This window comes from Antechinus flavipes, chromosome 1 (assembly GCF_016432865.1).
Source record: "Antechinus flavipes isolate AdamAnt ecotype Samford, QLD, Australia chromosome 1, AdamAnt_v2, whole genome shotgun sequence".
Taxonomy (NCBI): domain Eukaryota; kingdom Metazoa; phylum Chordata; class Mammalia; order Dasyuromorphia; family Dasyuridae; genus Antechinus; species Antechinus flavipes.
The window spans coordinates 17879531-17892983 of record NC_067398.1 but is presented as its reverse complement, the minus strand read 5'-3'; the positions used below and the strand labels follow the sequence as shown (position 1 = coordinate 17892983).

The following is a 13453-nucleotide window of genomic DNA, read 5'->3' as shown; positions in this document are numbered from 1 at the left end:
AGCCTGTTTCCTTTTTCAAGCAGGAGGGTGAGAATGTGGAGCTCAGAAATTAGTTAAAAACTGTTTCACATATAATTGGGAAAATATTTAATAATTAAAGAAAAAAATTAAAGCTAAGCTGGAGACAATTGTGGAGAGCTTTAATAATGTATGTAGTTTTAGAACTATGTACAGAAGATTTATGGGATTAAAAACCCCAGACATGAATCTTGCAGTTCTCAAGGAACTTGCAGTCTACTTGGAGAGATACGTAGTGGACACACATGTTAAATAATCCTTCAGAAACCAGGTCTCAGTTCCCCCAGCAGTCCAAGAGCTAAGCCAGGCCCACATGTGGTTCCTTGCCCAATGCCTGGTGTCAGCAGGGATGACTCTTGACTCTCAGAGAAGGGGGAGAAGGTATTGTGAAGTGGAAGGTAAACCTTCCAATGGGAATAGAAGACAACTCTCTTTGGCTGGGTTTCCTGGGTTTCCCTATGGGGGTATCCCTTTAGGTCAGTTACACTGTCATTTTAGGAGAAGGTTTGGACTTGCTGCCTTCAGCAGACCTGTATCATCCCATTGAGTAGCCATGCACCAAACCGGGAGATGGAAATTGGGATGGGAGCAACGAACTACAAAGGCAACTTTTGAGAGCAGCAAATAGGATTTGCAGCAGAATTGGAGATTTGCCTTATAAAAATATCGTACAAAAGTAATTTAAGCCACAAGAAAGAAAACTGTGAACCCATGATAAATTCTCTCTGTGGAAAAGCTCAAAGAAGGACAAAATAAAGGAGGAGCTAAAGGCAGGATTATTTATGCCCCAAAGAGCTGGGTGCTTGTTGCCTTGGATACCACATCCTCCCTCCCATCACTCTGTTCTCTGGTGGGCTGGGAGCAGAGGGAGAATGAGCCACTGGAACTCCTTCCTTTCCCTGGTGCTGCTGCTCTTGTTTCTAATCACATCACTGTCTTGTGGACAGAATGAGAAGATTGAAAATAGTCTATTTTTCTCCAAAGGAAAAAAAAAACTTAATGCTTTACCTTTGATTTCAGAAGGTACATTTCTCATTGCATCAAATTCAGGGTCCTCAGATCTGTGTGGTCTCGAATGTAAAGACATAGAAGCAAATTCTGCATCTTGTTCTTTGTATAAAGTCCAAATACAGTGGAATATAAAGATTGTCCAGATTTAGAGCTAGTATGCTCACAGTGGAGGACATCAGAAAGCTCATCTCTCACTTCAGGGCAGTAATAGGGTAAGGAATGAAGGAAATTAGCCCAGTAATAATTTTTGTAATATTAAGCCCTCTAGAAATTTTTGTCATATAGTCACGGGTACTTTTTGGTATTTTCCCCCCTTTGTCAGGATCTGTGATTTCAGTGGTATTGAGACCTTCCTGTGTGGGAGGCAATGGGGCTGCTCCTCTCCAAGCCACTTTAGCCCCTGAGTGATCCACTGACTTTCCCAGGGTCCTACAGACAACATGGATCAGAGAAAGGACTTGAATCCAAGTCTTCTTGACTCCTGGGTCTGCCCTCTCTCCATATTGTACCATGTTGCTTTTATTAAACTTACCCCTGTACTACTAAAAATAATATTCCAACTATAAGAATCAGCCAGTGGGTAATTAGCAGGTGCTCTGAGTGTGCACTTGTGTTGTTGTTGTTGTTTATCCCCCACAGTGCTTAAATTCCAGACAGTTTAAAGACCCTCCCAGAATAAAGATCTAACTCTTCACATAGTTCAGTGATCAGCAAAGAGAAGTCAAGTTTGGTTCAACATATTCTCTATATTAACTTCACATATATTCCATTCTAAAGATGGAAGAGCACAAATAATACAACATGCTGGCGACTCCTCCAAGGCCTCTTGTCTCTGCAGAACTTTGGCTTCCCAGGTGACAATTAAAGTGTTTACAGAACAGCTGTTCTGTGCAAGACACCGTACTAGTCCTTGTCGGTTCAAAGACTGAAGTGACCTAGTCCTTGTTCTCAGGAAGTGCACAAGTTCTTGGGGAGAAGACATGCAGGCAGAAGTCCAGAGAAGCTGCTGTGAACAGCTTGAGTGGGGAAGAGTTCACAAGGGGATTCTGGGAAGACTTCATGAAAGAGGAGGTATCACTCAAATTGGCCCTTGAATGAGGAACTTTGACAGAAATTGGAAGGAGTGTATCCATTCCATAAAGGATGACTCATAACAAAGAAATTCCCAGAAGGAGATTCAGAAATGCCCCGTTTTCATTGTTAGTACTCTAAATCATATTAATAGGTATAAATTAAAAAGTATTTAGATATACTTGTAAATTTCTCAATTAGTATAGTTAATGTAGTCATTATTCTTGTTGCAGATTGTCTTTTGTGGGCAACTCTAAGTACATCAAACCCCTTGGGAAATCCATTAGACTTTGATAGACAAATTTTTCAGCATTTTTTGTGAGGAAATTTAATTAAAATAATACTTTGCAACTTCTGGGAAAACCAGGTCTCAAGTGATCAGTTTTGTTCGGTTTCTATTCAGAGTGGCACTTGGGGTGGCCTGGAAAAAAGAATACTGAGAGTTCTCATGGATTTTTAAAGGAATTTATCATTTTGAGCCATCTTGATTGACATCAGTAGAAAAAAATCAACTCAAAGTTTTTTTAGTTTTTTTGGTTGTTTAGTTGTTGGGTTGTTTTTTTTTTTTAGGTTTTTTTTTTGTTTTGGGTTTTTTGTTTTGTTTTGTTTTTCCTGAGGCCATTGGGGTTAAGTGACTTGCCCAGAGCCACACAGCTGGGACATGTTAAGTGACTGAGACCAGATTTGAACTCAGGTCCTCCTGACTTCAGGGCTGGTGCTCTATTCACTGTACCAACTAGTTGTCCCATTAAGTTTTTTAAAAGAGCAGTTAAAGCATAAGATTTTTTTTTAGAATTCAAATCTATTCTTTTATCTTTTTTTATTATAGCTTTTTATTTACAAGATATATGCATGGGTAACCTTTCAGCATTGACCCTTGCAAAACCTTCCGTAAGAAGGAGATTTTTTATGATAATCATTCTAATAGTACCTAGAATATCAGGAAAAAGTGTAACTGAGCTTCCTTTCCCCCTCCCAAATTCATATTACCTATGAAAAAGATTTAGAAAATATACCAAACTGAGTTCTTTTGGGGAAACCCAAGAGAAAAAAGTCATTTTTCCAGGCCAAATCCACATAAGGAGAAAAGCAACGAAGTCTGTGGATGCTGGAGGTGGGGGTTTAACTAGGTATCCAGAGCACTCCAGCACAGAGAGAAGCTGTTCACCAAATCCATCCAAGAAAGACCCAACCTCATCCTGGCTATAGCTAGAGATGCCCCACCTTGTTCTGGGGGAAAGAGCGAAGTCTGACTGAGGCGGCGCCTGTGCCCTGACGGGCTGTCCAGGCTGAGCATGAGCCCTGGGCTGTGTACCAAACAGGGAGCAAGTTGAGCAGCTCTAAGATGCTGAGCCAGGGGCGCGTGATCTCCACTCAGGTTCCGTCCAGGGTGAAGCCTGCAGCAGAATAACAAGGGCAGGAATCCCAGGCCCCAGGGAGCCTTAGTCCTGAACCTCGCTGATGCATCACGGCAGCTCCGCTGCAATCTGCGGTCTCTGAGAGACGGTAATTACACCGAGAGGCTCTTGTGGCTTGCTCAGGGTCACACGGACGCAGGACTTCAATGCAGGTTTCAAGGAGAGCTGCCTGACAGCGGCCGAGTCCAGCAGCAGGCTCCTCCTCAAACCCAGGTCAGAAACTTACAGAGCTCAGGTGGATATGAAAGATGGAAGTGTGGGGAGAAGATGGAGAAGAAAAGTGTACAGTGACCAAACTTTGCCCTCGTTCATACCATTTTGAGAACAGACTGAGCTCTCCCTGAGGTCCTAGAATTACACAATATTCCAGTAAAGTAATAGTAGGATTCCCCCAAAGATTCCTTTTAGAAGTGCTCAGAACCTGGACCTGACATGAAGTCTGAAGCCATGAAACAGACTAGAAGAATGAGTAAACAAAAAAAAAAAGAATCCCTTGGTAAAATGTCATTATGGCAACCGAGACCCTCAAGACACAAACCTAGAAGAATGACTCCAAAATGTTTACAAGCAAAACCTCAAGTAAAAAGACAGCTTGGATACAAGTTCAAATAGAATTCTTGTAAAAGAGAAGTGAGAGTTTAAAATATTTTATATAACTGAAACAAGACCATGGGGAAAAGATGGAAAAGATACAAGACTTACATAAAAAAAAAAAAGACTCAAGAGGTACTTAAAAAATAGAAAATTCTTTGAAAATTAGAATAAACCAAATAGATGCATTGACTCCATAACACAACAAGAAATATTAAAACAAAATCTAAAGACTGAAAAAAATGTAAAGCAAAACAATTGATTTGGATGACCTGAAAGCTATGACTAAAAACAAAGAAATCATAAAAGAAAACTTTTCTCTCTTAAGATCTCTTTAAGAACCAGAGGACAATGTATAAATAGAAAAAATCCACTCGTCACCTCCTGAAAGAAACTTCAAAGTGCATCTCTTATCAATAACCAAAAACCAGAGATTCTAGGTCAAAACAAAAATTCTCTAGGCAACCAAAAAAAAAAAAATCATGTACAGAGGAATGGGTCAAAATCACACATAATCAGGCACAGGCGCCATTCCAAAGAAGTAGAAAATTTGGAATATTCCAGAAGATAAAGGATATAGACTTAAGAACCAAGAATAAAGCCAGGAAAACTGAATATAATCCAACTGGGGCAGGGGAATGAACTTTGATTGAAATAGAGGATTTCCAAAACTTGATGAAAAGATCAGAGCTTCAAAGTTCAAACACAGGAGACTTATAAGAAAAGGCAAATATGAACAAGCACAAGGATCTAAACAAGGAAAAATTGTTTATCTTCTAATTTGAGATGATTTGTGCCATACAGGACATTTAGAGGGCTAGTTGCCCTTTCCTTGCATTTTGATGATAAAGGGAGGGGAAGCAGAAAGGAGGAGGAGGAAAGGGAGAAGAGAGATGGGGAAGACCTCACCCCATGGTTCAGCCATGAGGCAGAACCCCCAGACTCTCAGGTCATCATCATTTGAAGATAAATTGTAGAAGAGAGGGCTTGACATCTGTGCTGCATGAGCATCCTTCATCCCTCCAAGTTGCACAGTTCCTCTATCTCATGAAGAACTCTTTTGTGTCCTGGGTTCAGAGAGAAGGTGACGGGTGCCTCCATCTGTCTGCACATCGCCTTGCGTCGCTCCCACCACCGGAGAGAAATTAGGCTGGTTTCGGAAACCGAATTAGTCCATTGATTAGTAGGGAGAAGGTTTTTGGAAACTTATTTACTGTTCTGGCTAATAACCTGGGAACATTGTTATCCAAAAACAAGACAAAAACGTTTTTGGGAGCGTTCTTCAGAAAGATTCTTTCTCCCCTCGTTCCCCCCCCACCACCACCCTTTAAAGCAAAGCTCCCTAGTCTCAGTGGCCATTCATTGGGGTGGTCAGTAAAGGGCAACAGCGCCCCCAGAGGATGCTTTGGTGGAGCTTGTCTGGGCGTGCCATTTGGTGGTTGTCTCCCACCTAGCATAGGGTTCAAGTGTTTTCTGGGGTGACCTTCTGCTCTATGTGTGTTACATGCTGGCACTTGGTCTTTGGCTCTTTATGGTTAATTTAGGATTGCATTCCCCTCCCCCCTTTGTAATCAGGTTCATTAGCTGCTCACTACTTTTGAGCTTTAATGAGGTTTAAAAAATTGTCCAGTACTGAAAAGAGAGTTGATTTTGCTAAGCTATGGATAAATCAGATGAACAGATGTTCTTATGCATCTATAAAAATGATAGACCAAAAACTGTATTTTATAGTTAGAGTAATATCTATGCTGTCAGAGAAATTGTTGAAGTATGCAAGTTGTTTAGTGGTTGGTTTAAATTCAATCTACACTTCAAACAGCAAATTGTTTCTTTTTCAACCTGTTATTTAATTCTGTTTCTGCCATCTCTGGTTAAATGGCAAAACTTGATTAACTGAATACATTAATTATTATACATAATCAATATTAACAACATCTATGATATATAACAATATTAAATATAATATATAATTAATAATCATTAATATTAACTTAAATATATCTGCATTGGTCAATAAATAAACTCTCAATTGTGAATCAGTGTGCATCCCGAATACATGTGCCATTCATTGTTTTTGCCCCCTTTTGCCTTGAACCGAGATGGATGAAGTTACTCTTTTAGAGCTGAAACAATGATTTTGTTACTCCCGTGATAGATAGTCTCCACAATGCCAAATACTACTTATCGAAGTAGTTCACAGATGAAATGACCTTGTATTGTTTGCATAGAACCCTCAGAACACTATCATCTCCTTAGAGAAAGATATACTCATGGGAAAGAACCCTTCAGAACAGTTTCATCAATACTCATGCCTTAGACAAATTCTGCAAATGAATAATAAACCAAGCCAGGAACTAAATAAGAGAATAAACTTGGGCTAGATTGAGTTGGAAAAACTGAAATATTTCAAAAGACACGTGTTGAATTGGGTGAGAGAGGAGATCTAGAGTGCCCAAAGGCATCAGATACTTTCCCAATGGTACTTTAAGGCTTCAAATTGTAGCACATCACAATTTAAGAAGAATTAAAATGACAGATCATTTAAAGGAATATGAAAAGATGATATATGGTGGGTATAAGCAGGCATGTTGCCAGTGACAAGTGAAATACCATACAGGACATTGTCAAGGAGATGGACGGCTAGAAAATGGGGGTGAATAATTCACACAATTTGAAAGAAAAATGAGAGAGGGACAGAATTATTGCTTAACCCATTGTTATTCTTGAGATACTTTTTAATAAACCAAGAGGGAGGCCTTCAGCATGTAGGGAAATGGCACCGAGGATTTTGATCACTCTCTGTGAAATAAGCACCCACACAAATAACCTCACAGGTCTACCGAACATCACTTTCTAGTTTCTGCATGTTCTCTGCAGCATGGTTATGGAAAACTGCCCTTTGGCAGAATGGAATGTTACGCCAAGATGATCAAATGGGCCTCTGGTTGCCAGGTGCAGTAAACCATTGAAAACCATTAGGTTCCGTTAAATCTAACTTAAGCTGAAAGGAAATAATGTTCTGTCTTCAGGAGAAATTGCTTGAGTGGACACTCTTTGCCTATCAAAACCAACTTCCTAGAGCTGAAGTTGCTCAAAATTACCTTTTAGAATATACATGACTATGCCTTGTTATATATCAATTTGATTATGATATTAAGTTCAGAGAGAGATTTCATTGGAAAGGAAACCAGCATCCATGGAATTAATCGGTTTGTCTTTCAATCCATCTATCTGTATGTGTGTGTGTGTGTGTGTGTGTGTGTGTGTGTGTGTGTGGATTTATTAACCATCTGTTAAACGTCAGGTGTTATTTTAAGTACTTTATAAATATTATCTCATTTAATCTTCACAATAACTCTGGTAGCTAAATTTTATCTTTATTATCTTTACAGTTGAAGAAACTGAAGCAAACAGCTCAGTGATATAAATCTTTCCTGATATAAATCAGTGTTTGAGACTCAGAGTAAAAATCTCTTTTAGGCCAACTTTCCATTCTTACATGTCTTTCCAGTAAGCTTTGTTACTTAGCAGTGTTGACTAGACTGGATACCTCTTTGTTGGGTGTGTTCAGAACAGATGAGTGATGTTGTCTCATCCAATTCTGAAATTCTGTGATTCCATTTACAAAGGTTGTCGCTCAGTCATTTTTAGTCACGTCTTAACTCTTCATGATCCCATTTGGCATTTTCTTGGCAAAGTTACTTTCCTTCTCCAATTCATTTTATAGATAAGGAAACTGAGGCAAACAGGATTAAGTGACTTGCTCAGAGTCACCCAGCCTAGTAAGTGAGGCCAGATTTTAATTCAGGAAGATGTATCTTTCTGACTCCAGGTCAAGCACTTTATTCATTGTACCCTTAATATAAAATAATTAGTTGTAAAGATGCATATTAGATCAAAAGTGTCAGTCACAGAGGCCACCACAATCCCTAGTGCAGCTTGAGCCTGAACCAGATTAAAATGAATTCAGGAAATATTTAGCAACATAAATAAAAATAGAACAGAATAGAGCTAATATTAATATGTGGTTTTCTAAGTTTTTATGCCTTCTACAAGCATCCTTTTATACAAATTACTGCTCTTCCCATTCTGTTTGATTTTGACAATTTGAACCATGAATAAGGATTTAAATATTTTATGGTAATCTCTGCCTTGTCATTTTTATTGTGTTATTGTTCTGTTTTATTTTTTAAACAACAGTTAGTAGAAGCAAAAATATTCACATGCAAAAAAGTTGAGAGTACATTCTTGGTAACATAGCTAAATGACCGTTCTGCAAAAGCTGTGATAGAATTATCCAAATGTTTGCATGGCTGAGAGAGGGGAAAGAATTCTTTAGTCTGGTGCAAGGGAGTGGGTAAATACAATTAATGGGATAAAATTAAGAAAATGGACATTTTGGCTGAATATCAAGAAATCTTCCTGACAGTGAGCCAAAAATGAATTATAGGCATGTCTAAAATAAGTAGGTAGATGCTCTATCATGTAAAGCATAAATGTGTAGCCAAAGACTGAACAGTAAACCCCTCCATGTTTATTTATCATAGCAAGTAATCCTGAACAGGTCCTTTCCAGACAAGATCATAAGTTATGACCTTTTCTTGATTTAATTTCTTCTTTTTCTCCCCTGATAATAAAATCTTAATTATATAACTAATTAATATTTTACTCAGTGAAATCATAAAACCAAATTTTGGATGTGTTCTTCACTCTACTGTTCTCACAGCTATTATGTTTATTTTATTGTCATTGCTTTGAAGTGCCATGATCCTGATTGCCCACGTGCACTTAAATTCACTTATGCCACATGATATCTCATCAGATTAAGTGATTGTGATGCTGAGATTGGATATTCAATTTCACTTAAAGGAAAGCTTTTTAACCTTTTTTTATATCACGAACTCCCTTTTACGGTCTGGTGAATTCTGTGAACCCCTTTCTCCGAGAAATATCTTTAAATGAATAAAATAAAATACTTAGTATTACAACAAAAACTAACACTATTGAAATAGTGAGCAAAATATTAAAAAAAAAAAAAACCTAAGTTCATGGTCCCAGCTTAAGAATTAAGAATTAAATAGGAATATTCAAAGAAATAATAAAGGGAAAGGATTCACTGTAAAGACCCTTATGCATCATTTCTGTCCTTGATATCACAAAGTCAGTCACTGAATTGTAGAGGAATAAGCATAGGACTCTTTAAAGTCAAGAACACATTTAAATCCTGTTCCTGACCCTGAGTGCAAATCAATTCCACTTTCCAGGCATCAGATCCTTATGGTTAATGAGTAGGAGTAGACTAAATGAACTCTAAGGGCTCTTCCAGCTATAAAGTTCTATGGCCCTAGAGTAAATAAGCCTCTCATTGGGTGTTCTAGCTACCCAAAAATTTATTTAACATTCAGTTCAGTTTTAAAGCCTTTGGATGGAGTCCAAGACACACCCACCTGTTTCCAGTCTCTGGTAATGTACAGAAGTAAGATCATGGTGACTATGTATTTGTGTATGGAGTATGATTGACAGTCAGCAATAACACAGGTACACTGGGGCCTCTTTACATTGTTTCTTGAGTTTGAGAGACATTAGTTTATCAATATTGAGTCATGTTCCTCCATTATTAGCCTCAAGAGAGGAGATCAAATGGTTCTTTGTGGCTCGAGGTAATCTTGTCATCCAGCTCTTTGTAACAAGTAGAACAGAGCATTAAGGTTAATACTGTGTGATCAGACTATTCAGTACCAAATGTTTTTATGAAATATCTTTTTTTAATTCCCGGATCAATGTTCACAATTCTGTCATCTACTCTGGGCTAATGCTGTTCTGCAAAGAATGGCCACCATCGTCCCCACTGGCTCACAGAGGACTGATCCTAGAGAGACCCACTGAAGCACAAGTGTTTATCTGTGTCTTTGGATCTTCAGATCCTTGAAGAGAAGATGAGTCCAACCTGTGGATTCAGTCTGAGGCTTTTCTTCCCAGGTGGCAATGATTCTCTTCAAGCTGTCCCTTTTCTGTTCAATCCTCAATTGTCTTTCTCATTAGCTTGTTATCCCATTCTTTCCCACTTTGCTCATTACAGCTTGGGTAAGGGTGGGAAAGTTGATTACATTGCAGCTATTGAGGTCCCCCTGCTTCCACCCAGTCTGTCTTTCACTAAACTGTGTGTCTAAGGTATGAACCAACTCAAAAATCTTGACAATCTCAAATCACTCTCAATTTTGAAGGGACCATGTTTGTCTCTCTAAACTATAAGTTCCAAGATGGAAGTCCCACAATTCCCAGTCTCAAAATAACAGCATGGTTTTTAAAACTCTGGTGTCAGGGCCCCTTTAAACTCATAAAAATTATTGAGGACCCTCCAAAGAAGCTTTTGTTTATGTGGATTATATCCATAGTTACTGTATTAGAAATTAAAATAACATGTTATTTTGGGAGTAGTTTTGACCTCATAAAGGGTGTTGGCAACCATCAGAGGTCTAGAACAAAGGTGTCAAACTCTTAGAAATCCCTGTAAAATCTCTTAATGCTGCTAAACCAGAATAAAATGTAATCGGAAGATGCTTAACAAAATCAATAAAATGATAATACTACATAGTTAATATTAATTTGTGGATTTTCTAAGGTGAAAGATCACTTTCACCTGGAGTGAGTCAGGAAGGACTTCATAAATAAGTTGGAATATGCATTGTGCATATGTGAGTTTCTTCAGACCCTCATCATCTCTCATCTTGAAATCCCCTAATTGGTCTCCCTGCCTAATTGGTCTCTCCTGATTCTGGGCCATCCTAAACACAGCTTGTAAAGAGACTTTCCTGAAGTGTAGCTCTGACTGTGTCATTCTGCAGTGGCTCCCTATTGCCTATAGGATCTATAGGATTACATGCTTTGGGCCGACTTTTTAAAGTCCATCACCACCTGACCCTAAACTATCTTCCCAGTGAAATTAGACGTGACCCCTTTCCCATAATCTTCTGTCCAGCCAAACTGAGCTTTCTGCTGTACATCACTCATGGTATCTATCCCACATCCCACCTCCTCACCTCACCCCCGTAGTAAGAATTCAAAGCTGGTCTCAGACATTTAATAGCTGTGTGATCCTGGGCAAGTCACATAACCCCAAATGTTTTAACAAAAGAAAAGAAAAACAAACTCTAATGTGGCAGAAGCCACAGAAAGATGGGGTGAAACAGTGTTCCAGACCAAGAGAATTGAGGTCAGTAAGCAAAGTGTGTTGCACCATGATGAGCCCACATCAGCACGGTTCAAGCTCCAGCAAACAAGCGGCAAGCCATGAGCGTGACCAAATCAGCAGAAGCAGCAACAGCTTCCAGAACTTTCAGCCCATGAACTAGTCAGATTACTGGAGTCCCTTTGCTGGGACTGGATGCGAAACTTCCCAAAAACCACGACCAAAAAAGGAACCTGGACATCGTTTCATGAAACTATCGAGGAAAGTAAAATAGAAATTGAAAGACTCCACCTCATGAAAGAGGTTGCAAAAGGAAAACTCCCTGAAATATTATAACCAAATTCCAGAACTCCCAGATCTTCTGGGAGCCAGAAAGAAACAATTGAAATATTGTGGAGTCAGGCAGGATAACTCAAGAGTTAGCAGCTTCTACGTTAAAGGATCAAAGGGCTTGGAATGTGGTATTCTGGAGGGCAAAAAAAGCTAGGATTATAACCAAAAACCACCCACCCAGCACAACTGAGTGTGATTCTTGCGAGGGAAAATGAGTTAAATAATATATCATTATTATTATTATTATTGTAAAATAAAATAATGATGTAAAGACCAGAGCTGAAAAGGAAATTCGACTTTCAAATACAAGACTCAAGAGAAACGTAAAAAGATAAACAGGAAAGAGAAATCAAAAGGAATTCACTGTTTACATTCCTACATGGAAAGATGATACTTGTAACTCCTAATAAGAAATCATTATTATGGCAGTTAGAAGGATTATACATAAAAGACATGTGTGACAATTGAATATGATGATGAATATGACGGTGAATATCTAAAAAATGTTATTTATAATATTGTTCAAACAAAGCAATCCCAGTAACCCATGAAAAATACTATTAAGAGCAGTGGTGGCTGAGAAATTTCAGATATAGATATTTAAAAAACCTACCACGGACTGACTATGAATAAAGGGAGAGTATAGAGCCAAGAAGGATACTTCAGTTTTCAAAACTACCTTGCCCCCTCCTATTACTTAATGTATCCCCTGTCCAAAGATACCTCCCTTATCTTCTTCCCCTCACCTTATTTCTCTTTATTCCATTCCCATTAGTCTATATGCCTTATCCACTATTTATACACATACATTCCTATATCCTCCCACATATTCTATTCCCTCACTTTATTTCTTTATAAATTTAGAAGACATTTATTCCTTTCTAAATGTATATGTTGTTCCATCTTTAACCTTAATCTGATATTGAGTAGGGTTCCCTCTAAAAATCTCTCTTATCCTCTCCCCTCCTCCCTATCTCCTTGCCCTATTCTTTCTTTCTGAATTTAGAAGATTTTTGAACTTTGTTTCCTCTTTAACCCATTCCCAATGTGAGTAGGATTCCAGAACTACCAGCCCTTCTCCCCTACTTCCTCTGTATCATTTCTTGCTCTTGCACCTCATTTGTATGATCTAATTAGACTTTTTTACCTTTCCCTACATGATTTTGCTTTTTAGGATCATATCATACTCAGCCCTCTACTCCAGTATTTCTTTCAAACCCCCAATTACTAATGATAATCTTGGACATTTCCATTTCCATATAGAAAACAATTTGTCCTTATTATGTACCTTGTAATTAGTCTTTGATGTTTAGTTTATATTTTTCTTGGTGCAATTTTCTATTCAAGTCTTTTTGCAACAAAATCCTGAAAGTCTGACAATTCATTGAATGTCCTTTTTTTTGTACAGGATTATACTTAATAAGTGACTGAACTTCTTCTCCTTTGGGGATTCCAGTAGTCAGCCTGAGAGGCTGGGGCTAGTTTTTAATCACACTCATTGATGACCCAATATCAGTCAACATACTGATAAACTAAGACAAGTTTGAGGTAAACTAAGACAGCTGTGATGAATTCCTAGGTAGGATATGTGCCTAAGAACAGCACCTTGTCAAATAAAATATTTGCAACGGTATCTTCTAAGTACTCTTTTCACTATCTTTTGCAGCCCGTCAATCAAGGACGTCACTATCAGAAAGAAATGGATCCTCCTTCTCCTTCTAACCCTCGGTAAGCAATCCTCAACCCTCCTGGTGAGGAGAGTTTAAACTGCTTGGAAGATTGGCTTGGGCTTTGTTCTGTTTTTCTTCAGAATAGATGGTAA

At 38.4% G+C, this 13453-nt stretch overlaps 1 protein-coding gene across 3 annotated transcripts in view; it reads left to right on the top strand.

Annotated features, from left to right (window-relative positions):
• Positions 1–13453, top strand: part of CFAP20DC (CFAP20 domain containing) — a 202022-nt gene that overhangs the window by 142214 nt on the left and 46355 nt on the right. For all 3 annotated transcript variants that reach the window (XM_051979881.1, XM_051979888.1, XM_051979875.1), the window contains one exon: positions 13298–13359. In XM_051979881.1, the coding sequence (XP_051835841.1) occupies positions 13298–13359 (62 nt within the window). The remainder of the gene's footprint in view (positions 1–13297; positions 13360–13453) is intronic.